At 47.2% G+C, this 23623-nt stretch overlaps 1 protein-coding gene across 7 annotated transcripts in view; it reads left to right on the forward strand.

Moving 5' to 3' along the window:
• LOC126354343 (uncharacterized) overlaps positions 1-23623 on the forward strand; it is a 322836-nt gene that overhangs the window by 283440 nt on the left and 15773 nt on the right. For all 7 annotated transcript variants that reach the window (XM_050003914.1, XM_050003916.1, XM_050003915.1 and 4 more), the window contains 4 exons: positions 5031-5174; positions 13455-13774; positions 15409-15645; positions 19096-19259. In XM_050003914.1, the coding sequence (XP_049859871.1) occupies positions 5031-5174; positions 13455-13774; positions 15409-15645; positions 19096-19259 (865 nt within the window). The remainder of the gene's footprint in view (positions 1-5030; positions 5175-13454; positions 13775-15408; positions 15646-19095; positions 19260-23623) is intronic.

Below are 23623 nucleotides of genomic sequence, written 5' to 3' on the forward strand. Positions count from 1 at the left end.
CGTACTCCCAGCACTGTGAGAGCCAGTCCCCGCGCTGACGGCAGGTACACCACGTCCTCGGCTACTATGCCACTACGTAGAAGTATCGCTGTTCCGCTGCCGCCGTCGGTAGTAGGTGTAATGTACGTATCGTACTCATAGAGGTCGGGGAAGCTCTCAACACATACTTCCTGCAGCAGAACGATGTCGACGTCTGACGCACGCAACATGTCTCGTAATAACTGCAATTTTACAGGCGTTCTGATTGTATTAATATTAATAGAGGCTGTTCGATATGCCTGCCGCTGCTCCTCAGTGCGTAAAGCGCACATGAACGCTTATGTTAATTTGTGTGCTGCTGCCCGGTGACCTGCTGTCTGTGCGTCAATCTGCATCTTCTGCGCGGTTAACATCCGGTGGACGCAGCACCCGCCATTGCGGGTGCGTCGTCAGTGTGTGGGTCAGCATCGGATTCGTCGGCCCAGTTACTGTGCTGGAGGTCCAGCTCCCGTCGCGTCTCTCCGGTCGGGTTGACCGAAGGCGGTGGCGTTGCTGCAGTGGGTGGAGGGTCTCCTTCCGTCGGCTTTCCGTCCGGTGTGTCTGTATTCAACTCCTGTCTAGCGTGATTGGCGTCGTACTGCTGTGTGGGGGGTAGAACCTCCCGTTGCGCCTCCGGATGCACTGTATCGACGTTACACCCAAGATCGTCTGACATGGACTGCAGTAAGCAGGTATCCGACGGCGCTAGCCGTCGTTTCTTGTGGCGCTTCGGCGACCGTTGTTTGCGCGTGTGCGCCTCCGTATCCGAGTGCGGAAGTGACTCCCGGTGCTCAGGGACGAAAGCAGCTGTCGGCACAACCGCAGGATCAATTTCCATATCTCCTACCGATCCTTTCCGCTCGGTTAAGGGCGTCGTCGGCGGCGGAGCGGCAGAAGTGTGCGTCGTTTCGTCTCTGGAGGCGGTCTCTGCTGCAGTCGGTTGCCGTAAACTGTCAGGATTCTGTACCTGGTCATTCTTCGGGATGGGATCTGTTCGGAATGCGTCCGCATACGTTAGTGGCAGCGGCGTCAACGTGGACGTAGGTACAGGTTCGCCATTTGGAACTTGTACTATCCTCCGCTGCATACATTCGGAACGCACGTGACCCTCTTTCCCGCATCCTGAGCATGTTTTGGGTTGTCCATCGTAGATGACTATAGCTCTGCATCCGCCGATTAACAAGTACGAGGGTACATGTTGTGTCAGTTCTATTCTGATTTGACGCACCCCACTGAGAACGGGGTAAGTCGTGAAGTTGGACCATTTTTCCTGAACGTGGCTGAGCACTCTTCCATACGGGCGTAAGGCGTCAATGACCAAGTCAGACGGAACCTCGAAGGGAAGTTCGAAAATGCGTATGTTTCGTAAGCCCAGTCCTGCATGATCAATAGTTACTTCTCCAACATGTCCATCAGAGTGACGAAATTTGAGTCCATGTTTAGTATCTCGGATGATTCTGTCACATACTGCATCGTTAATCAGCTTGATGTAAACGACACTGCTCACTATGGAGAGGTGGATTCCGATAAGTTCGTTGTAGTCAAGTTTAACTTCGTCTCGTAGGAACCTTTCTATTTCGTAGGCTTTCGGTCTCGCATATACGTTCGAAAAACTAATCTTGAGAGTCGACTTTCGGTATGCATGTGCCATTCTGTATCGAGTCGTCTAAACGCGCGAGTGCTCCGAAGAGGTAAACAACTGCGCGAGCGCGAACTACTCCGGCAGGGACGTAAACAGACGTCCGTGCCGTAGCACTGCCGAAGGCAGACACCACTGAACCACCGATGCTTCACGAAATGGAATCTGCTCAGACAAAATGATGACGTAAAGCTACGTCTCTAGTGTAGGCGTTGCGCTGAGTCATACTCGACGAACCGGGCGCCACTTTCTGTGCGCCAACCGTAATGCTGGCGGCACTTTTAAGATTCGGCTAATAACGCTTTTGTCAAAGCTCACCGTGTCGAACCTTCTTTTAACGCACATGATTTGTGAAAATGTCCATTTATTTTGCATGTAACGCTGTCAATGTTATATCTGCAAAGAACCAGCAAACGACACAACCAAACCATTGACGTAAGACCAATACCGATAGGAACGCAGGCCGGTATACATAGCTGCACTTCACAGGATTATCTTTTGTACAGTCACTAACGTCTTGCAGAAGTCCGTTCTAACGCATGTCTCATAATAGCAAGGGGAAGGTAAATGAAAGTCGGTCCTCATCAACTATCAATGACGAAGAAAAACAAAAGAGACTGCCTCGTTCCAACATGCTCTATGGTGCTGTTCGCTGCGGGATTAACTATGCATATTTTCTTGTAGCATCGAGGTCGCCGTTAATAGTTCAAACCTAACAAAAAGGATTCATATCTCAACTTATTCTATCATGGGTAATAGCAGCTGCTAGGTGGGTTATGGAACGCGATCCCGAGAAAATTTGAGAAATATAGCTGGTATTTCGAGTTCAGGACAAACGCACAGTGTCGTTCGTTTTAAGTACCACCAAAAATCGAGAACTGTCTTCTCACAGTCAACGAACAAATAGTGGATGGTACGGCTGCGTATCCGTGTCACAGAATTCGTTTTAGCTCTCGAAAACTACAGTTGGGAAAGAGTAGCGAGTATGCAGTTATCCAGTCGGAATCACGAGTATGATGAAAGCCAACATCTGGTACACCAAATATCAAAAAGTCCTCGCTGATCCGCAGACAAGGCGGTGATCAAACGTATCCATCACTCCATAGGTGACACATAATGGAGAGTCCGCGAGGTGAATTTGCTATAGGTGAGACTCGCCAGCCAACTGAATGTGGCGGCGCACACCATCTGCCTCGCCACACGTCACTCTACACTGAGATGACGAACATCGTGGGATACGTCCTAATGTCGTGTCAGACCTCCTTTTGCCTGACGTAGTGCAAAAACTCGATGCGGTTTGGACTCAACAAGTCGTTGGAAGTCCCCTACATATATAGTGAGCCATTCTTTCTCTGTAGCTGCCCGTAAATGCGAAAGAGTTGCGCTCCAGGATTTTGTGTACGAACTGACCTCTCGATTATGTTCCCTAAAAGTCTGATGGGATTCATATCTGGCCATCTGGGTGGCCGTATCATTGCTCGAGTTGTTCAGAGTGTCCTTCAATTGGCCGGCCGGTGTGGCCGAGCGGTTCTAGGCGCTTCAGTCTGGAACCGCGCGACCGCTACGGTCGCAGGTTCGAATCCTGCCTCGGGCATAGTGTGTGTGATGTCCTTATGTTAGTTAGGTTTAAGTAGTTCTAAGTTCTAGGGGACTGATGACCTCCGATGTTAAGTCCCATAGGGCTCAGAGCCATTTCTCCTTCAACTGAATCGCAAACAATTCGGACCCACTGCAATGGAGCATTGTCATCCGTAAAAATTCCGTTGATGTTTGGATACATGAAGTCCATGAAGTGATGCAAATGCTCTCCAAGTAGCGGAACATAACCATTTCCAGTTAATGGTCAGTTCAGGTGGACCAGAGGCCCCAGTACCTTCCACATAAGCACATCCTACATCATTATGGAAACACCATCAGCCCGCGCAGTGCCTTGTTTACAACTTGGGTCCACGGCCCGTAGGGTCTGTAGCACACTCGAACCCTGACATCCGCTCTTACCAACCAAAATTGTGACTCATTTGACACCGTATTACTATTGTCCAATCGGTGTGGTCACGAAGCCACTAGCGTCGAAGCAGGCTATGTCGTCCTGTTAGCAAAGGCACTCGCGTCGGTCGTCTGCTGCCATAGCCCATTAACGCCAAATTATTCCGCACTGTCCTAACAGATACGCTCGTCGTACATCCCACATTGACATCTGCGCTTCTTTTGCGAGTGGTGCTTGTGTCTTAGCACTGACAACTTCACGCAAACGCAGCTGCTCTTGATCGTTTATTGACGGCCGTCGGCCAGTGCTTTTTCCAAGGGGAGAGATAATGCCTGAAATGTGGTATTCTCGGCACAGTCTTGATATTGTGGACCTCGAAGTTCTGAATTCCCAAACGATTCCCAGAATGAAATGTACCATGCATCTAGCTCCAACTGCCATTCCTCGTTCAAAGTCTGTTAATTCCCATCGTGCGACCATAGTAGCCTGGAAAACCTTTTCACATGAATTACCTCAGCACAAATGCCAGCTCGGCCAATACACTACCACAGTCTGTATATTTGCATATCGCTACTCCACGACTTTTGGCACCAGGATCATACACAGTTTTTGAAATGATGCAGCAGATTTATCACAGTTTGTTGCACTACTTTTGAAACAGTTCAATATGTTCTTTACGCCCAACGTGGAACGTGCACATGCTGGCGCACAATCGTAAAGTTTTTCTTTTGCGTGCCAACGGCGAAGATACCGAGAGAATCTTTGACCAGTATGCTCTACACCAGTTCACATAGAGATATCTGATTTACTCTCTTCTATAAGCTTCCTTCCTGCTAATTCGCAGAGTGTTAATAAACCGTCCTGTTTAACACCGAAGTATAAAATTCCGTGAAACGTCTTTCTTCTATCACGTGTATTAATGAACATAAAACACAATGATCATGTCTCAGTTCAATTCTCTCACTACAGCAATAAAGATGTATCCGCTCACAAAATACCTTAATACACGATGCCATAAGAACATACTCTTTTGACTCACCTGTTAAAAGAACTGCAGCAAGGTGACGTTTGGTACTGCTTGTGGTTTCCTACATTCAATATGCGCATCCCTATCCGAACATGGGAACCGACCAGCGTTTGCATTTAACTTTGACATTTCTAACTTCGTATTTCACATTTTTACTATCTCTTAAAAATTGTACACAATCCTACAAATAAATTCATTGCTTTTGACAACATTGTATTTTTTTATGACAAGAGGTATTTATGGGTCCTAAGACAACAGAAAGTGTTCTGACACTGCGGATTGCATCACATTCCAGAACTTAACGATCTGCACTTCGCTTCAGAATTCTTTCACTAATGACGCATTGTTTGTGTTGGCAGGACTGCTGGCGAACTACGCCCTCAAGACGTATTCCTGCCGGCAGGTGGCACTCACTGGCGCCACACTCTTCTTCGTCGGCAACCTCCTCACGGTTTTCGCCAACAGCGTCTTCTACATGATCATCACCTTCGCCATACTACCAGGTAAATACAAACAACTCTCTGGGTGCTGCACATGTATAAGAAATGTATTCACATAAATAAGAAATTTATTCATTTCAACAGTACTGTGTTTCTAACCACTGAACATCTTTGGCAAAAATTTTCACAAACGCTGATACTGGCAACGTTCAGATACAAGCCTATTACATGTATTTCTCGTGGATTTTGTCGATCATAACATATCACTAATTTTGATCCCCTTTATAAGAAGGGATCAGAAGATCAAAGCAAACTGCAAAATACTTCAAATAGCTCAACCACATGAATACTGAAAGGAATCCCTTAAACTTCGGTTACACAGTTAATCAGTGAAATCTAAAGGCCGTAAACTCAACTAAATACCTGGGAATTACAATTACGAACAACTTAAATTGGAAAGAACACATAGAAAATGTTGAGGGAAGGCAAACCAAAGGCTTCGTTTTATTGGAAAAACACTCAGAAAATGTAAGAGACCTTCTAAAGCGACTGCTTACTCCTTTGGAGTTCTGCTGCGCAATCTGGAATCCTTGCCAGGTACGATTAACGAAATACACCGAGAAAGTTCAAAGAAGAGAGGCACGTTTTTTACTAGAGGAGAGAGTGCCCCGGACATGATATAGGATTTGGGGTCTTGGCTCAAGATGGTATACTCATTGATAAAACAAAGCAGTAGGCTTTTACCAGAAATATTGACCGTTAGATAATGTGTCTAATAGTATATTTTAAATACGGCATTATGCCATCTTAGGCATTGTTTAACATTAAAACACTTGATAACGGCAACTTAAAGCCGAAATCATGATCGGGTAAATGTACACTGCAAATAAAAGAAACAGTCTAATGGCGGTACTGACTTCAAAGAAACATCGGAAACAGTAGACCTAGAGAGGTTTAGGAGTATGAAAATCTCTCGTACATACGTATAACACAAGTGACACCCAATCACCGGACAATGTTCGAAGTCCGTGAGTTACGCGGAGCGCCCCATTCTGCTCTCTGACGATGTCTAATGACTACTGAGGTCGCTGATATGAACTACCTGGCAGTAGGTGGCAGCACATTATAAGTAATATTAAAAACTTATGTTTTGGGAGTGTCCGGATACTTTTGATCACATAGTGTACTCCGCAAGTCACCATATGGAGGAAGAAACAACTGTGTATATACAGCACCTCCGTATGAGTTCCAATTTCTCGTATCTTATTCCTCGTAATTGTTATGCAAAATGTACGTTGGCGGCAGTAGAACCGTTCTGCAGTCAGCTTCAAATGCCGGTTCTCTAAATTTTCTCAGTAGCGTTCCTCGGAAAGAGCGTCGCCTTTCCTCCAGGCATTGGCATTTGATTTACCGAGCCATCGCCGTAATATATGCATGTTGATCGCTTCTACCAGTAACAAGTCTAACAGCCCGTCATCGATAGAGAACTTATCGTTAAGTAGTCGACAAGCCGGGAAAACCCGTGCTGTTTGCTGCTACCCAGCAAGGCAGCAAATAGCAATCCCCTGTATCATGTGCTGACCTAGACACACAGAACGTGGCATTGCCTCTGCCCTTGCTCGCGGTTTCAAACGACCTTCTGGCATATAGTGGCTGTGACTGCTCTCTCTCTGCGGTAATAATCTCCAGAGTCGATGCTCCGAGCGCTGCCATGTGGCAAGAGCACGTACACGTGTGATGAACACGCAACACCTCTGCATAACGCCGGAGAAAAAATGTGGTTCCTGTTACTACGTCGGGGAATAAAGTTGTGAGTTTAAAGTGTGGTTAACCCTGACAGAAGCACAATCTGAAGTCGGCATACAAATAGGAGACCGAGGTTGTGAGCAGTATTTAATAATTGTTTATATTCTCTGTTATTGGCATATTCGAAGGACTTTTCTGTTGCTTCTGAAAAGCATCCTCTAAACATATTCTCAATGTTTTGTAGAAAACCTGGTAGGCAACTGAAAAGGCTTTGATTTACTACAAAAAAAAAACAGAAAAAAGTACGTCTGATATCTGATGATGCTGGAGTAAGATTTCCATAAAATACGGTAATAGGAAAGGTAAGAAGACATAACTGTAGATTCAAGCGTCTATATTACAAACCCTTTGGCATTTGACAATTATGCAGATTGGCTTGCAAAATATTTGTGGATGAGATAAAGTGAGTATGCAGTTTGAATCAAATTAGGAGTCAGTAACCTAAATAAATTACGAGATTCCGGTTGAACTATATAATAAACTGAAGACAACATTACCTGTGTGACCTCCACATCATTTCTGACAAATGAGTGTATTTTGACTAAAGAATTTTGAAGAATGTCGTTTGCCTTGTGATTGCAACAGAAAACCTTGAAGCTCTGTAATTCTCACGCAGCACTGTGACGTATCATAACTTAATACATTCTTCTCGAAATAACGTTGTAACCGTAAAAGAGAGCACTTAGGACGAACATTCTACCGATGTCTAATTAAGTTCTTTGGATCAACAACGATCATAACACAGAAAGCTGTAGTTAATTCAAAGATGTGAACCAGAAATCACCCAAGTACGTTTGCTCCGTAATTTTTTTAATTTGACCTAGATAATGAGGTATAAGTGAGAGAGCACATCAGATAACTTTGAAATCGTGTGATTTGGCGCCGAACATTACTAACACTAAATAGGTTGAAGAAGAAATGTCTTCTTATCCAAATAAATTCAATACTTCAATTACTTGTTAAGTACACTTTAAATTCGGGGCTTGACAAAAGAATAAAACCAGCATCTAAATATCGGAACGCATGCGACAGCGTGCGCTACCGACGACGTCCAAAACGCCGGGCGTGAAACGGGATTTTTCGGGGCTCTACCTCGGATTCTGTTGATAGCAGAAAAAGGCAGAGTCAAGTGTTTTCGTTAGCCGTAGGGCTAGGGACCATTTTGATACCAAGAAGAAGGATCGGCTCACCGTAATTAAACCTACAGCGTAGGTCCGACTTTATAAGTATTACATACTGCCTCCAGCTCAGACGAATGGAGCAGAACGGTTGGTTCTTTTTGAATCTGGTGTGGTCTACGGTACGCATTAAGACGCCAATCGAGGCACTATTAGTTCATAGGAGGTTCCTGAGAGAACCCGGAAACAGCGTTTTCTCCATTTATTCATCGACAGCAGCGGATTATCTAAATAACTAACAAATAACATTGAGCAAATTTCAACAGTATGTTCTCTTGATATTTATCGAGTATTGCCATCTCCCCATTTCAAAAATCTTTATCTGCTATAGAGAAACACACCAAAACCACGATGTTTGGACACCAAATCCGAACTACGGACTCAAGACGGTTACACACAATAAACGACTGTAATTTTTACCATATATTCATAAGATCCTGATCTCGAACGGTTTTGAAGTTTTTTTGATATCTTTATCCGTTTTTTAGATGTAGAGGTTCAAATTTTCCATATTTGTACACAAAAAAACACGTGACATCCGATGCGGAGTGAAAACGTAGTTTATAAAATAGCATAGTACTGAGAAGTACGCTGTAAAATGTCTCCTTTATCATCAGAAGAGTTTTGGGAAGCCTGTGTTGAAGTACTGAAGAACATGCAACATTTTTGTACGCGTTAAATCCGGTCTGAGGTGTAAAATTAGTTTTGCGTTATGCCAATTTCTCATGAGCAGATTATCAGCATAGTGGCTCATGAAGTTACTTCCATGCCGTAATATAACAGCGAAAACGCTCCTTCTGGAGCACGAAAAAGGCGATTATGTCCCTGTGTAAATGACTGACTCAGAAGTGGGGTACCAGTTGCCTCATTCTATCTTCTTCAGCACCGTTCAAATTTTTCCCAAACATTTTGACATGCGAGCATATTTGCACATTTTTATGATGAGAGAGAAGGGGACAATGGCAGTGCAGTGGGAAACCGATGGAAAAGTGATAAATACTGGAAGAAAGTAGACAGTGGCTGTGGTATAGAAAGAGCGAAGAAGATAATGAGAGAAAGAGAGAGACTCAGCGTCTGGAGAACATAAGAATATAATTGACAGTGACAGAATCGTGTTAGGAAAAAAGCGAAGGAGGCAGTGCCAGTGGGCGAGTAATAAAAAGGAGAAAGTGGAAGCGGGTGAGAGCCAGTGATTATGAGAAACATAATCTATGACAGTGACGACGAGGACGAGAGAAACAGTGACAGTGAGAAGAGACAGCAACGGCGAGAAGGAATGAATAAGGTGGAAAGGGCAAGAGAGAGAGAGAGAGAGAGAGAGAGACAGAGAGAGAGAGAGAGACAGAGACAGAGAGAGAGAGACTCAGGACTCAGACAGTACGAAGGAGTTCGTGGCTATGAGACAGCAGACACTGCCAGTCAGTGAGACGAAAAAGATAATGACAATGAGTTGGGCTGAAAGAATGAGAATGGACAACCGGGATGGTTGGGTATGAGCTACTTACAGCGCTGGATTAGTGAGTGTGAGCGAGATACAATTAGGGGAGCTTGTGCGAGTGAGAGGTGAGTCGCATGTTACAAAGAGAGCGAATATGTTCGCTCGTTATAATTTTTAGGATGATTTTTAAAGGTGCCGAGGAAAGTAGACTGAGGTAGCTGGTATCCCACTTTTCAGCCATATACTTTTAAACAGGAACACATTCGTCTTTCTGCCGTTGGCACGCATATTACGAGAAATGTTGTAGCATCATGCCATTTATTCTCCTGAAACGCTAATAAATGTTTATAGCTTTCTAGCACTGCTCAAATCACTTTCAATAAATATAATCTAGTAACAGATTGTCTCTTGACATCTTTAAGTTACAGACAAAACATACATGTAGTATAATCATGCCATGACTTGTTATTTTCTCCGTCATCGTGGTTGGTATGCGAGATGATGGCGGTTCTATTTCTAATCCGGCCATACTGATTTATGTTTCCCGTTGTTTCCCTAAAGTGCTTAAGAACAACGCCGGGATAGTTCCTCCAAAAAAATGCCAGAGCTGATTAACTTTCCCCGTTATTCTGCAATCCCATCCTGAGCTCTGAGTGAAATCTGGTATCGCAGGACAGAGCGGATCAGATTGAAGAAAGGGGCGAAGGTCAATTCAAAATGGTTCAAATGGCTCTGAGTACTGTGGGACTTACCATCTGAGGTCATCAGTCCCCTAGAACTTAGAACTACTTAAACCTAACGAACCTAAGGACATCACACACATCCATGCCCGAGGCAGGATTCGAACCTGCGAGCGTAGCGGTCGCCTGGTTCCAGACTGAGTCGCTGAATCGCCTAGAACCGCTCGGCCACACTAGCCAAAAAATTACCAAAAAATATTTTTTTGGTGTGCTACAATTAAAAATTTTCTTTTTTTCCCTTTACCTGCACAGTGAAACCTTGCTTCTCGTCAAATTTCATGATTCTACATCAACTGTAAGTATCGTATAGGTTTTAATGAGTAATTTTGCATCTAAATGTTCGACATAAATGGCCGTATCTTTTGATTGCACCGACTTTGAAGACTAAATTGTTTACGCCACCAATGTGACTTAGAACTTAGTATGTGACATAAATTTCACTTGATACATCTACTCTTTCCTGGAAAAAAGAGTCTTTAACAGTCGGGCAGATAAAAAAACGGATAACAAAGTGATCCTGTAAAGGTTCTTTGGAGCACTGTAGATGGTGCGGGACCGATTGCAGGTGGTCACGATATCACCAATGACGTAAACCATCGCAACAAAGTAGTGTAAATGTGCCAGTCTGTTAGATGGAATCGGTGCAGTAAAATTAACATGCAGACATGAGAGAACCGCAGAAAGGCATTATCGTGTTGGGACGTGGATGTGGATGAAGTTGTCTGATTTGTTGGTGTATTAAAGCGGGCAGCCCAACCTGTCTACAAGGAATGATAAACCTCTCGCCGGCAATTAATATGGAGTAAGAATAGTGGTTATAGAAGGAGCGTAACCGACAGAAACTGGAGACGAGTGAATGCCAATCGATTGCAGACCGACAGTAACTTCTGCTCTCAGTGAGTGCGGTTTCGTGTCAACCAGTTTCCGAGTGAACAATGTGGACTGAAATGCATCCCATGGACGTTTCGAGCCTGGAATCTTGTAAAATGCCATTACTTTGCAGCAGCACATAACGCCGCTCGTCTTCAGTGGCCAAATAATGCAGAACTGGACAGGAGGGGACTGCAGGCGTGTAGTGCAATCCGAGAAATTGAGGTTTTATGATTTTTCAAACGAAGCAAGGTGCTGGGTGCACCGATAGCCAAACAGGGCATCTAAAACGCGCTGTGGGGAAGGTGTAGTTCAGGCTGGTGTTAGGGTTGTTTTTCTCAAGACTGTTTGGGCTCACTCAACCAGATTACTGTGTACATGAACTGGGTCATTTGTTTCAACATCCACATTGAGCAACTGTTGCCTTTTCTTCTAGATAAGCATGCAGAGTATGCTGTGGACACCCCCATCTTCCAAGATAACAAAATCTGTATGCACAGGGCTGTACACATACATTCCTCGTTTGATGAATATTCTGGCAGCCTATTGCAACTTGACTGGTCTGCTAAATCACACTGACATAATTCCAAATGAAATGTGTAGGAGTCCTTTGAATAGCGGATTAAGTGCCTCAATGTCCTTGCTGTTTGGTAGCTCTCTGTATGTAATCTGTTATGCATATAAAGCCGTGTGTGTGTGTGTGTGTGTGTGATTTTAGACAAATCCAGCAAAGAAACAGCATGCATTCTATCAGCACTGTGGGCTGTATAACCTCTTAGCTCCAATAGGAGCAGAGTAGGCCTGTAGGCTGGCCTACACAACAGCTGTGTTGTGTTGAAGTAGTATCAGAGTTGCTTAGCAGAGTTGCTTAGCAGGACAACCTACAAGTCAGGGGTGAGAAATAGTTTTCAAGCTGTTGATATGTAGGCTCCCTGTGTGCGAACAGGCAGGGATGGGTGAAGGTTGAGTGGCAGAGTGAAGGTAATGGGCAGGATGGGATGAACAGGAAAAGAGATGGCAGGAGAGAATGTATGGAGAGGGGCAGGAGGATATGGTCAGAGAGGGGACAAGAGAGGATGGACAGAGAGGAGGCAGTTTAGGGAACAGAGGGCGATGGAGGAGATGGATGTGGTGGTGCTTGACAGGAAGAGGGGGAGTGAGATAGGGCAGAGGGAGAATCAGATGGAGAAGGAGAGGGGAAGTAGGAGATGGATAGGGAGGGTGTGGTAGTAGGAGGTAGATAGGGAGAGAGGGTAGAAGGAGATGAATAGGGTGATGTGGGTAGGAGAAGGTATAGGGAAAGGCCGGCAGGAGGAGATAGGTAGGGTGTGGAGGGAGACAGATGAGATGGACGAGGAGAGTGGATGGAAGAGGTGGATGAAGAGGTAGGAGGAGGAGATAGACAAAATTGGTTCAAATGGTTCTGAGGACTATGGGACTTAACATCTATGGTCAGCAGTCCCCTGGAGATAGACAGGAAGAGCAGAAGGAGGAAATGGACAGAGAAAGATGGGGGAGGAACAATAGACAGACAGAGAGGGAAGGAAAGAGGAGATGGATGGAGAGAGGGAGTAGGAGGATGAGATGGACAGGAAGAGTGGGGCAGGCGAGATAGGGAGAGGGAGGGGCGTGAAGTTCCAGGAGGAGGTGTATAGAGAAAGAGGGAAGAGGATAGAGTCAGTAGGGGGGGGGGGGGGGGATGACGCCTGGACAGAAAAAGGGCAGCACGAGAGGGACATAGAGAGAGCGAGATGTAGGAGGCAGCTGGAAGTTGTACAGGTCTCCTGGGCAGGTGGGAAAGGAAGAGGGAAGGAGACTGGCAGAGAGAGGGGGAGGAGGATATGGGCAGAGGAAGGGGATGAAGATATTATCATAGTCAGGGTGCAGAGAAAATGCACAAAATGAGGGATGAGGAGGAGGTGAAGAGATGTAGAGTGTGGGGAGTAGGAAATGGACAGATGTGGGAGAATAAGATGAACATAGAAGGTGTGGAGGGGGGGGGGGGGGGGACGCAGGAAGGAGTGGACAGATGAACGTGCCAAGTTGCGCGGAAAAGACTAGTCATCAGTTGTTTTCTTCCCTCGGATGCGGCTTAGGAGTAGAAACCTGACGTCTTTCTCCTAGCGGAATTATTATCACAGTTGAAGACAGTGTTAGATAGTATCCCCGTTACGGCTCCCCAGGATGACTGCCGTTCTGCCTGGTGTGTTTATTTGTACATGTTAATGGGAGTTCGATACTTGCCAAAAGAAATTTTGAGTGTGGAGCATCTCGAGGGAGGGTAGCTGACCTGGAGTGTTTCGCGCGACAGGAGTGGGCCTGGGGCTGATGCTGCCCGCGTCGTACACGAGCTTCAACACGTACTTCAGCGAGCGGCGAGTGCCGGTGATGGGCGCGACGCAGACGGTGCTGTCGGCCGGCGTGATGGTGTACCCGCTGCTGGTGGAGCGGCTGGCGGCGTGGCGCGGCTTCCGCGCGGCCCAGGCGGCCGTGGCCGGCCTCTCGCTGCTCGCCGTGGCCGGCGCTCTCGCCTACCTGCCGCTCGCCAGCGCGCCCAGCTCCGCGGTGCCCGCCTGCTGCCGCCGGCGCAGGGCCAGACTGGGCGGCGCAGCCGCAGGCGACAACGACAGGGTGAGCGCGCCTCGCTTCTTCCATAGCCAAGTGGACAGTGTAAATGCTGAGTACCCGGGTTCGGTTCCCATTTCTGCCAAAGATTTTTCCTTCGTGGAAGGACTGGTGCGGGGTCTACTCAGCTTTGTGGTGGCAATTGAGGGGCTACTTGACCGAATAGTAGCAGCTCCCGGTTTGCTAACATGACATTGACTGGGAGAGCAGTGCGCTGACCGTACGCCTCTCCGTCCTTCAACAAAGTGACGCAGGGAGTGTTAGCTGATATAGATGCGTCTTCATACGTTATGGTTTCTCTAAGACACACATAACTCCTCCTTCCAGAACCTCTTCCTCTCTATCCTCCCTAAGAGATCTCCAGTATCCTCTTTTCTTGTCTGCTCCACTGGTGATTCTCTATCCTTTATCTTGCTCTTTCTGCATTGCTGATCTCTGCTTAACCAGTCGGTTTGTACTTGCTTCGCCAATTTTCCTATCGTTGCCTCTTAATCCCCAATTCCAATCAGTCCATTGCGAAATAAACAAGCCATTTGTTTCGTGTCTTTCTTTTTAACCTACAAGCTGTTCTCATTTTCCCTCATTTTATCAGGTTCATCATGACGATATTTCCGCAAAAGCTGCCCTTTTCAGTCTCATTTCTCATAATATTGACCTCATGCTCCCAGACAGTCGGTTCCTACTTCTTTGCATCCATCTTCACCACCTCTTTTGGGCTCCAGTATTTGCCTTCATATTTTCCTCTTTCTTTCTCTGATTCTTCTGCACCACATCTTCCTAGTGTTATTGTTTCGAACGCGTAAACACTAATGTCTAAAGTGATGCTCCCAGAGGTCATGGTCAAATGTCAATGTAACTTACTACACACAGACACAATTGGCGGTTATATACGTTGATTAGAGTTCCAGTTCTCTGTCACAGATACACTGTCCAGTAAAATTAATGTGACCACCTGCGAGAAGCCTGAATAACCATCTTTTGCAGCAAAGAGGGCTGTGAGACGTGCAGGAAGATGGTCAGTTGAGGTTCTGGAACGAACCAGCAGGATTTGGAGCCGTGCAGACTCCAGTGCCAGCCAGCTCGGCTAGGTTTTTCGGTTGACGATCCACGGTGCAAACAGCCCGACCGTCGTGGCCCCACAGGTTCTCAAATGGATTGGCAACACTCAATAAATGTCATAATAATGTGGAAATTTTTTTTAAAGTCCCCTCGTGGTATGCGCTCACACAGCTGTGCACGAACAACGAAAATTAATGGTAGGTTCCTTTATGAGAACACCAATTTAAAATGACAGTAGGCTTCTTACTTTAATCAATGTCCTTGTGAACTAAGCTTATTAAAAATCTGACTAAAAATAACGTGTTTTTTTTTAAATTTTGAGTGTAATGCGTGCATGCACGCAGACAGCTCCATTCAAAATCACAGAATCTGCGCAAATTGAAGTATAGTTATTTCTCTCTCATTCAAAAATTATTCCAACAACTATTATACTAACTGGCTAAATGTTGAAAACGACTAACGATGTCTGTTTATTCAGAACCACATACTTTTCTGATCAGATACACTCAGTCTGAAGAGGCCGGTATAGTAATGATGATATGACCGAGAATTGTTGATTATGAAGTTGCCGTCTTACGCAGGAGCTGCAGGCCCCTGTGGCGAACGGCAAATTGTGCGGCGACCTGCTGTCCGAGGGAGGCAAAGTGTCCGACCAGCAGCTGGTGGCCAACGGGAAGATCGTGGCGGAGCAGCTATCCGGGAAGCACCATCAAGCGCCGCGGCAGGAGGACCGCGAGAACAGCCGGCGGCTGCTGCTGGACCCAGGCCAGGGCGCCGACGGGGACAGCGACGGTGACGACGACGTCGACGCCCCAACGGTAAGCTGCCCAACGGTCGAAAGCCATGCCGCGCGCTGACTGAGTTTTCGCGATCAGAAAACACTGGGGCCCGCGTCCGTGGCCGAGGTAGGGCTTCTGCGCGATGCCGCGCTCAGCTGGGCGCGATTGGCCCCTCGGCTGTCGAGAGGCACTTCTCACATCCTCTCGCATTCGTCCAAGCCCCTGGAGGGCGCAGCTCCTGCTACCGCACTGTCTTTGTTTTCTGTTTTCTCTCTCCCCTACCTACCACTGCTGAGACACACGACAGTACTTCACGATTTTAACTATTTCTTCCTTGACTTCCCCTTCCTGTCGACTTACGGTTGCTTGATGGTGCTTGGGACGCCCTGACCAGGACTCGTGTGATCGTCACTGCCCTCTCCGACTCCCGACCTGTCGTCGAGCCCCACCTGTGCTCATCTCCCATATCACTGTCTTGAACTATGGCGACGTTATTACCAAATGCGTTCAGGCGTGACGATACTCTTTTCTTGGTTCCTGAAGGACAAACACCGATAGACATCCAGTGGAGAATGGATAATGTGTATGGGGCACCATGTCGGTCAAAAACCACCGTTGTGGAGTGGAGCACAAAGTTCCGTGCTGTTCATGATTCGACACAAGACACCGGTCAGTCTAGGAGGTCAGCCACAGTCAAGTGGAAGACACTCGAGGATCCGCCCTATAGTCTTCATCTCTCCCCACGCGATTATCTCGCCTTCGGTCGTTTAAAAAAGGCCTTGAAAGGTCAGCGATTCCTGCCGAGAGTTACGGGTTTCTTCACGCAGCAGGTCACGGTGTTTTACCAAATGGGTGTCTTCAATCTGGTGCGCTTATCGCATGATTGCATCAGTGCTCACGACGATTTTGCCTGATTGGTATACCGATTTTGGACTCTACGGCCATCGAACGGAAGCATTTCCTTTATATCTTAACTGACAGGGACTGTACACGAATGTCGCCTCTCGTCAATGACGATCGGCTTCAAACTCGATGGGAATTGGTGCTGTTACTGACTGCAAGTCCACCTGATCTAGATTCCGTCCGAAAATTGGAATACCATCTGCATGCAGTCGGTATTAAAGTCGAGTACATTGCAGACGCCCATAGCTATCATCATAAGTCGGCCAGATCTCTCAGAAACCGCACAGCACTTCACTGGAGGCATGTGGCGTTTTTCCGACAAGTATACATTTTGCCACTTTTCGAATGATGATTGGCGTCGAATGCACCAATGGTCCAATGAGGTCTTAGACCCGAAGAATGTGGAGGATGTAGGTATGGCCGGAGATTGGTATGAGACTTTTTTTGGGGGCTTTTTTTCGTACCCTGAAATGCGCCTACTCATTTAGGTTGTTGTGAACATGAACGAGGATGTTTATTTCATCTTTCTCAGTGACCAAGTATTGTGCTTCCTTCTACACCTGCATGATGAGGTGTGCTGTGGACACTCCTGTCTTCCAAGATAACAACAGCCAGATTCACAGGCCTGCCTACATTCTTCAGCCACCCTGTGCATCAGGATTTCCTAGCTAAATCACTCGGTTTTAATCTCACAGAAAATATCTAGGACTGTTTAGAACAGCCATAGACTTCAGCAGTCAACAGTCCCGAAATTTGGACGCTCTTTAGATCTAATGAGGCATGAGCAGCTCCAGGTGGAAGGAAGTTTTTGTTTTTGACTCTCTGTCTCCCCAAATTGAGGACACTATCAACTCTAGAGGCCGTGTTACCCGCTCTTATCGGGATGCCTTCTGGGGATGAATTATGAACGTATTTTTCCATAATCAACATAATGTCCGCCCCGATAGCTGAGTGGTCGCCGGCACGGTAACTCAGCGTGTTCGGTCAGAGGGTTAGCTGCCCTCTGTAATAAAAAAACTGAGTTAATGGATCCTCAACGAACTGAAACGAGTGTCTAGCGACGTCCGCACTGAGCTGATGCAAAGAACGAAAACGAACAAAAATTTTAAAAATTTGGGTCCCGGGTTCGATTCCCGGCGGGGGCAGGGATTTTCTCTGCCTCGAGATGACTGGCTTTTGTATGTCATTCATCATCATTTTCGCCGGCACGGTAACTCAGCGTGTTCGGTCATAGGGTTAGCTGCCCTCTGTAATAAAATAAACTGAGTTCATGGATCAACGACGAACTGAAACGGGTGTCTTGCGACGTCCGCCACGAGCAGATAAAACGAACGACAACGAAAAAAATGAGATTGAAAAGAAAAGTGGTCAGCGTGACGGATTGCCGTCTTACGGGCCCGAGTTCGATTCCCGGCTGGGTCGGGGATTTTTTTCCGGTCAGGGACTGGGTGTTGAGCTGTCTTCATCACCATTTCATCCCCATCCGGCGCACAGGTCGCCCAGTGTGGCGACGAATGTAATAAGACCTGCACCGAGATGGTCGGACTTGCCCCGCAAGGGGCCTCCTGGCCAAAGACGCCAAACGCTCACTTCCATTTTTCATCAATGTAATCTCCGTTAAATGTGACGACCTTACGCCACCTCACTGGGAGGCCAGTATAGTGTACCACTCTGCTGGTCTACGTCGGAGCCAACGTCTTGCTGCACCAGTAACTTCCTCATCATCCACGTACTGCTTCCTGCGGAGTGTGTCCTTCATTGCGTTAGAATCGTTGTTCTTTATGGTCTTGTATTAGATGGCAAGGAATGCAGCGGGCACTCAACTTTGAGTACCTCGGCTGGTCGATGAGTGTGTCAGCATTACCAACAGAGACGTCCAGTTGAGAAGCGAAGTTTTCGAGTGTGATCCGTCGATCACCTCGAATGACAGTGTCCCCCGTTACACCACAGCAGGAGTCACACATGTACGCCTCGCTCAAGGACTCTGTGTTTTCGTTCACCGCCAGGTCTTCGCACACATTCTGTAAGCGTCTCTGAATGCCTGAGATTCCATGGTTTTCCACCAAAAGAAACTCAATGACAGTGCTCTGCTTGGAACGCAGCTCCGTTACAGACGCCGTTTTGAAGGGTACGAATAGTGGCGCCACCTACTGCCTACTAGAACTTGATGAAACCATTGGAATTGAAGTGAGAATATTCTACCAAGTTCCACAGCAAATTCTGTATTTTTTCAAACGAAATAGGCCGAGAAAAGGAATGTGTTGCATTAGTATTTGAACGCCATTCGTAGTTGCCGGCCGGTGTGGCCGAGAGGTTCTAGGCGCTTCAGTCTGGAACCGCGCAACCGCTAAGGTAGCAGGTTCGAATGCTGCCTCGGGCATGGATGTGTGTGATGTCCTTAGGTTAGTTAGGTTTAAGTAGGTCTAAGTTCAAGGGGACTGATGACCTCAGATGTTAAGTCCCATAGTGTTCAGAGCCATTTGAACCAAGCCATTCGTCGTTGTTGCCTTTGTTTATTTCCCGCAACCATTTATGATAAGTGGAGAGTAGTGACGTGATTGCGACTTGCTCGTGTTTTGTCCGCAGGACCGGGTGGCGGAGGACGCAGAGGCGGCAGCAGGGGACGGCGGTGCGCGCCTGCGCAGAACGGCCTCCCAGGTGTCCGTGGTGAGTGTTGGCGCCGTGGCCGTCATGGTGCCCACCGCGGACGCCAGCGGCCACCCGATGTCGCCGCGCCGCTTCTCCTGTAGGTAAGGACTCCGCCAGCGGCACGCCTTACTTACCCGTGACAGCTCTTCTGTGTGTCCACGTAGCTCCACGGCTCTTTGCTTCCCACTATTCCTTCTCAGAAACTAAGAAAATATTCCGTCTGGAGTAACGTATCCCATAAAAAAAAAAGAGTTGTCGGGGTTGGCTTGGGAACGAGAGGGGGGGGGGGGGGGGGAGGCTGGAAGGGGGCAGGGGTAGAGTGGGCACTATCAGAGGAAACTGCACCACAGTCTTGTATGAACAGTCGCGACACTCAGTCACATCTAGAGCGACACGACCACCCCAGGTCGCGAAAAAGTCGGTCATCTCAACGTCGTGTTTGCTGTAAGAAATTTTTTCTACTTCTTTTTCTACGTAATTTAAGAAATGGCTACTACATTCTTGCTTCCGAAGAGTTACTGAAACATCAAAAGGTAGGAATGATACTAATATACACTCCTGGAAATGGAAAAAAGAACACATTGACACCATTGTGTCAGACCCACCATACTTGCTCCGGACACTGCGAGAGGGCTGTACAAGCAATGATCACACGCACGGCACAGCGGACACACCAGGAACCGCGGTGTTGGCCGTCGAATGGCGCTAGCTGCGCAGCATTTGTGCACCGCCGCCGTCAGTGTCAGCCCGTTTGCCGTGGCATACGGAGCTCCATCGCAGTCTTTAACACTGGTAGCATGCCGCGACAGCGTGGACGTGAACCGTATGTGCAGTTGACGGACTTTGAGCAAGGGCGTATAGTGGGCATGTGGGAGGCCGGGTGGACGTACCGCCGAATTGCTCAACACGTGGGGCGTGAGGTCTCCACAGTACATCGATGTTGTCGCCAGTGGTCGGCGGAAGGTGCACGTGCCCGTCGACCTGGGACCGGACCGCAGCGACGCACGGATGCACGCCAAGACCGTAGGATCCTACGCAGTGTCGTAGGGGACCGCACCGCCACTTCCCAGCAAATTAGGGACACTGTTGCTCCTGGGGTATCGGCGAGGACCATTCGCAACCGTCTCCATGAAGCTGGGCTACGGTCCCGCACACCGTTAGGCCGTCTTCCGCTCACGCCACAACATCGTGCAGCCCGCCTCCAATGGTGTCGCGACAGGCGTGAATGGGGGGCGAATGGAGACGTGTCGTCTTCAGCGATGAGAGTCGCTTCTGCCTTGGTGCCAATGATGGTCGTATGCGTGTTTGGCGCCGTGCAGGTGAGCGCCACAATCAGGACTGTATACGACCGAGGCACACAGGGCCAACACCCGGCATCATGGTGTGGGGAGCGATCTCCTACACTGGCCGTACACCTCTGGTGATCGTCGAGGGGACACTGAATAGTGCACGGTACATCCAAACCGTCATCGAACCCATCGTTCTACCATTCCTAGACCGGCAAGGGAACTTGCTGTTCCAACAGGACAATGCACGTCCGCATGTATCCCGTGCCACCCAACGTGCTCTAGAAGGTGTAAGTCAACTACCCCATGCCAGCAAGATCTCCGGATCTGTCCCCCATTAAGCATGTTTGGGACTGGATGAAGCGTCGTCTCACGCGGTCTGCACGTGCAGCACGAATGCTGGTCCAACTGAGGCGCCAGGTGGAAATGGCATGGCAAGCCGTTCCACAGGACTACATCCAGCATCTCTACGATCGTCTCCATGGGAGAATAGCAGCCTGCATTGCTGCGAAAGGTGGATATACACTGTACTAGTGCCGACATGGTGCATGCTCTGTTGCCTGTGTCTATGTGCCTGTGGTTCTGTCAGTGTGATCATGTGATGTATCTGACCCCAGGAATGTGTCAATAAAGTTTCCCCTTCCTGGGACAATGAATTCAAGGTGTTCCTATTTCAATTTCCAGGAGTGTAAATGCAGAGTTAAAGCTCAAAAATGAAATGAAATAATCTGCAATATATCTGGAAAGAAATACTTTGCAGCTTATTTTAGTCTTTCCATTTCCCCCCAGTTTCCCCGTCAACGGGAATTTGAATTCAGTATTATTTAAACTTTGCTTGTCTTTCTTGACTTATTTTCTAAGATATTTCCATGGTTACGTTATTCACATTATGGTAGGCACTTTCTTTGTCACTTAATAATTTTTCGAGGAGTCTGATGATTTGAACGCACTCACACTTCACTCGATTTTCCAATATGTGAATAATTTCGTATGGTGCAATTACTTCATCTTCTAGAGACGTCACTGTTGATGGTTCTGATGTTTATAGGTCCAATATTTCTGGATCTGAAGTAGTAACAGTTGTAGAACTGGTTTCTGCTGTGTGCTTAGCCGGCCGGAGTGGCCGAGCGGTTCTAGGTGCTACGGTCGCAGGTTCGAATACTGCCTCGGGCATGGATGTTTGTGATGTCCTTAGGTTAGTTAGGTTTAAGTAGTTCTAAGTTCTAGGGGACTGATGACGTCAGAAATTAAGTCCCATAGTGCTCAGAGCCATTTGAACGTTAATGGCTTTTGCCCTGTGACCGTTCTCTCTTCATCCAAAGCTATAATGGCGTTCCTAAACTGCTTTGGCTAGCAGTGTAGCGAAACAACTTCACTTCACTTTCATGGCGTATGAAGTCCTTTTGCCAGAGGTTGCTTGTCCTGCTCATTTACTAGCCATTTCGTGGTCCTAAAGGTAAATGTTTAAACTTCACTAAATATATGTAGGCTACAATTGTAACTAAACATTCTTGTAATTTGATATTTCATACCTTTAAGGGTCCTCAGGAAATCTTTAATGTGACAAATTTGACATCTTATTTTTGTTACTGCTGCGATTTATTGCTGTATAGGCTCCTTTTTTTGTAAAATCCACGTCAGTACAGTACCGCGACTGTTGACTGTGAATGACAGACGGAAGCGCCATTCTGCCAGTTTCGCCCTTTGGGTGCTTCTATTGAGTATCCAGCGGTGATTTTCAGATTAATCTGAGCATTTGATGAGACCTACCCTGTTGACAGAGTGTTCGTTTCAGTTTACGGCAAGGAAAAGAGCCTAGTGTCACACGGATTATTGTAGCTGTCGCTTCTTCGTGTGTCAGTATTTCAAGAGGGCGTCAGAATCTTACATTGAAGTGATGAAAGTATAATCACATTAGTATTGCCATAGATGGCTACAGGGAAGGGGAAAGAGAAGCTGTTACAGCCAGAAACAATGGAAGGATTAGAGTGACAGTAGTGTAGCGGGCGGCGTATAGGAATGAACGCAACTGGGTGGTTGGAGCCGTATTGTTATTTGTCAGGAGGCACTCAACTCCCATTTGGGGTGTCCTGGGTTCGGATGAGGTCGGGGAAGCCTGTCTAACACACCAGAATGTAGCGGACGTTGGAAAGATGGCAAAAAAGGGACAGGCACTTTGAAGATGGCAGTTCTTCGTTCTTCTCTTCGGCTGGTCTCGTAGTATTTTGGCCTGTGACGTACACACGCAGCCTGGAGGCGGCGTCCTTACTTGCGGTTGGAAACCACCTAAAAACAGCACTCAGACTGGCCGATGCTGCAGCCATGGTCGTGTGTCGCTCACATTCCTCTCTCGCAAGCTAGCGCGCTGTGAGTGCGGAGGTGATGGCGAGCACTGAAGCTCATCGGTCATGAACACGATTTCCCAGTTACTTGAGACCGTCAAAAGTGTTCTCACACTTCCCTGGATAAACTGACTCTAAACGGCGCTCTTCTAACGTTACCTACGATGATATAACTCAGTATTATACCTTTTATATCCCGAAGGGCAGCAGCGTCCACATCTCGGTCCAGTTCATGTAGCAGTGGCCCAGCATGATGGACCTCCGGAGGCAATGTCTCCTTGTTCGAACTGTCCGGAGGGAAACTCTCGTATTGGCTGCAGCCACCTGACACCCTCTATCCTCATCTCTATCGAAATTTTCTGAAGCGTACAGGCAATCTCTTTGCTTAGCATTCCCACAGGTTATACTTTGACAAATCCCACTATACTGTATCTTTTGCTAGTCCCTCACCTTTCTGTATCTCATTAAATTCAAACTTCATAGAATCATACACTCATGGAAGTGTACGGGCAGGAAATTGGAAGTGTGGCACATTAAAATAAAACATAGATGGGTCCATTGTCATAGCCAATGGTCATTATTTCATGACTACAGGCATAGAAAAATTCTTGTTATGCGCAGAGTACCACGACAATCATTATAGGGACACCCTAATATTACTGCCATACAAATGGTTGAAATGGAGCTTATAAGAGTAACGCTTCACCTCGACAATGCTTCCCACACACAATTCGTAAGGGAAATGGAAAGGGGGAGAGAGGGAGGCAGTAGTATTGATACCTAAGCCCCGTCCACCTCAATGTGAGGTGGCTTGCACACTACAACTATGCTCACATG

The sequence above is a fragment of the Schistocerca gregaria genome, chromosome 3 (assembly GCF_023897955.1).
Source record: "Schistocerca gregaria isolate iqSchGreg1 chromosome 3, iqSchGreg1.2, whole genome shotgun sequence".
Taxonomy (NCBI): Eukaryota; Metazoa; Arthropoda; class Insecta; order Orthoptera; family Acrididae; genus Schistocerca; species Schistocerca gregaria.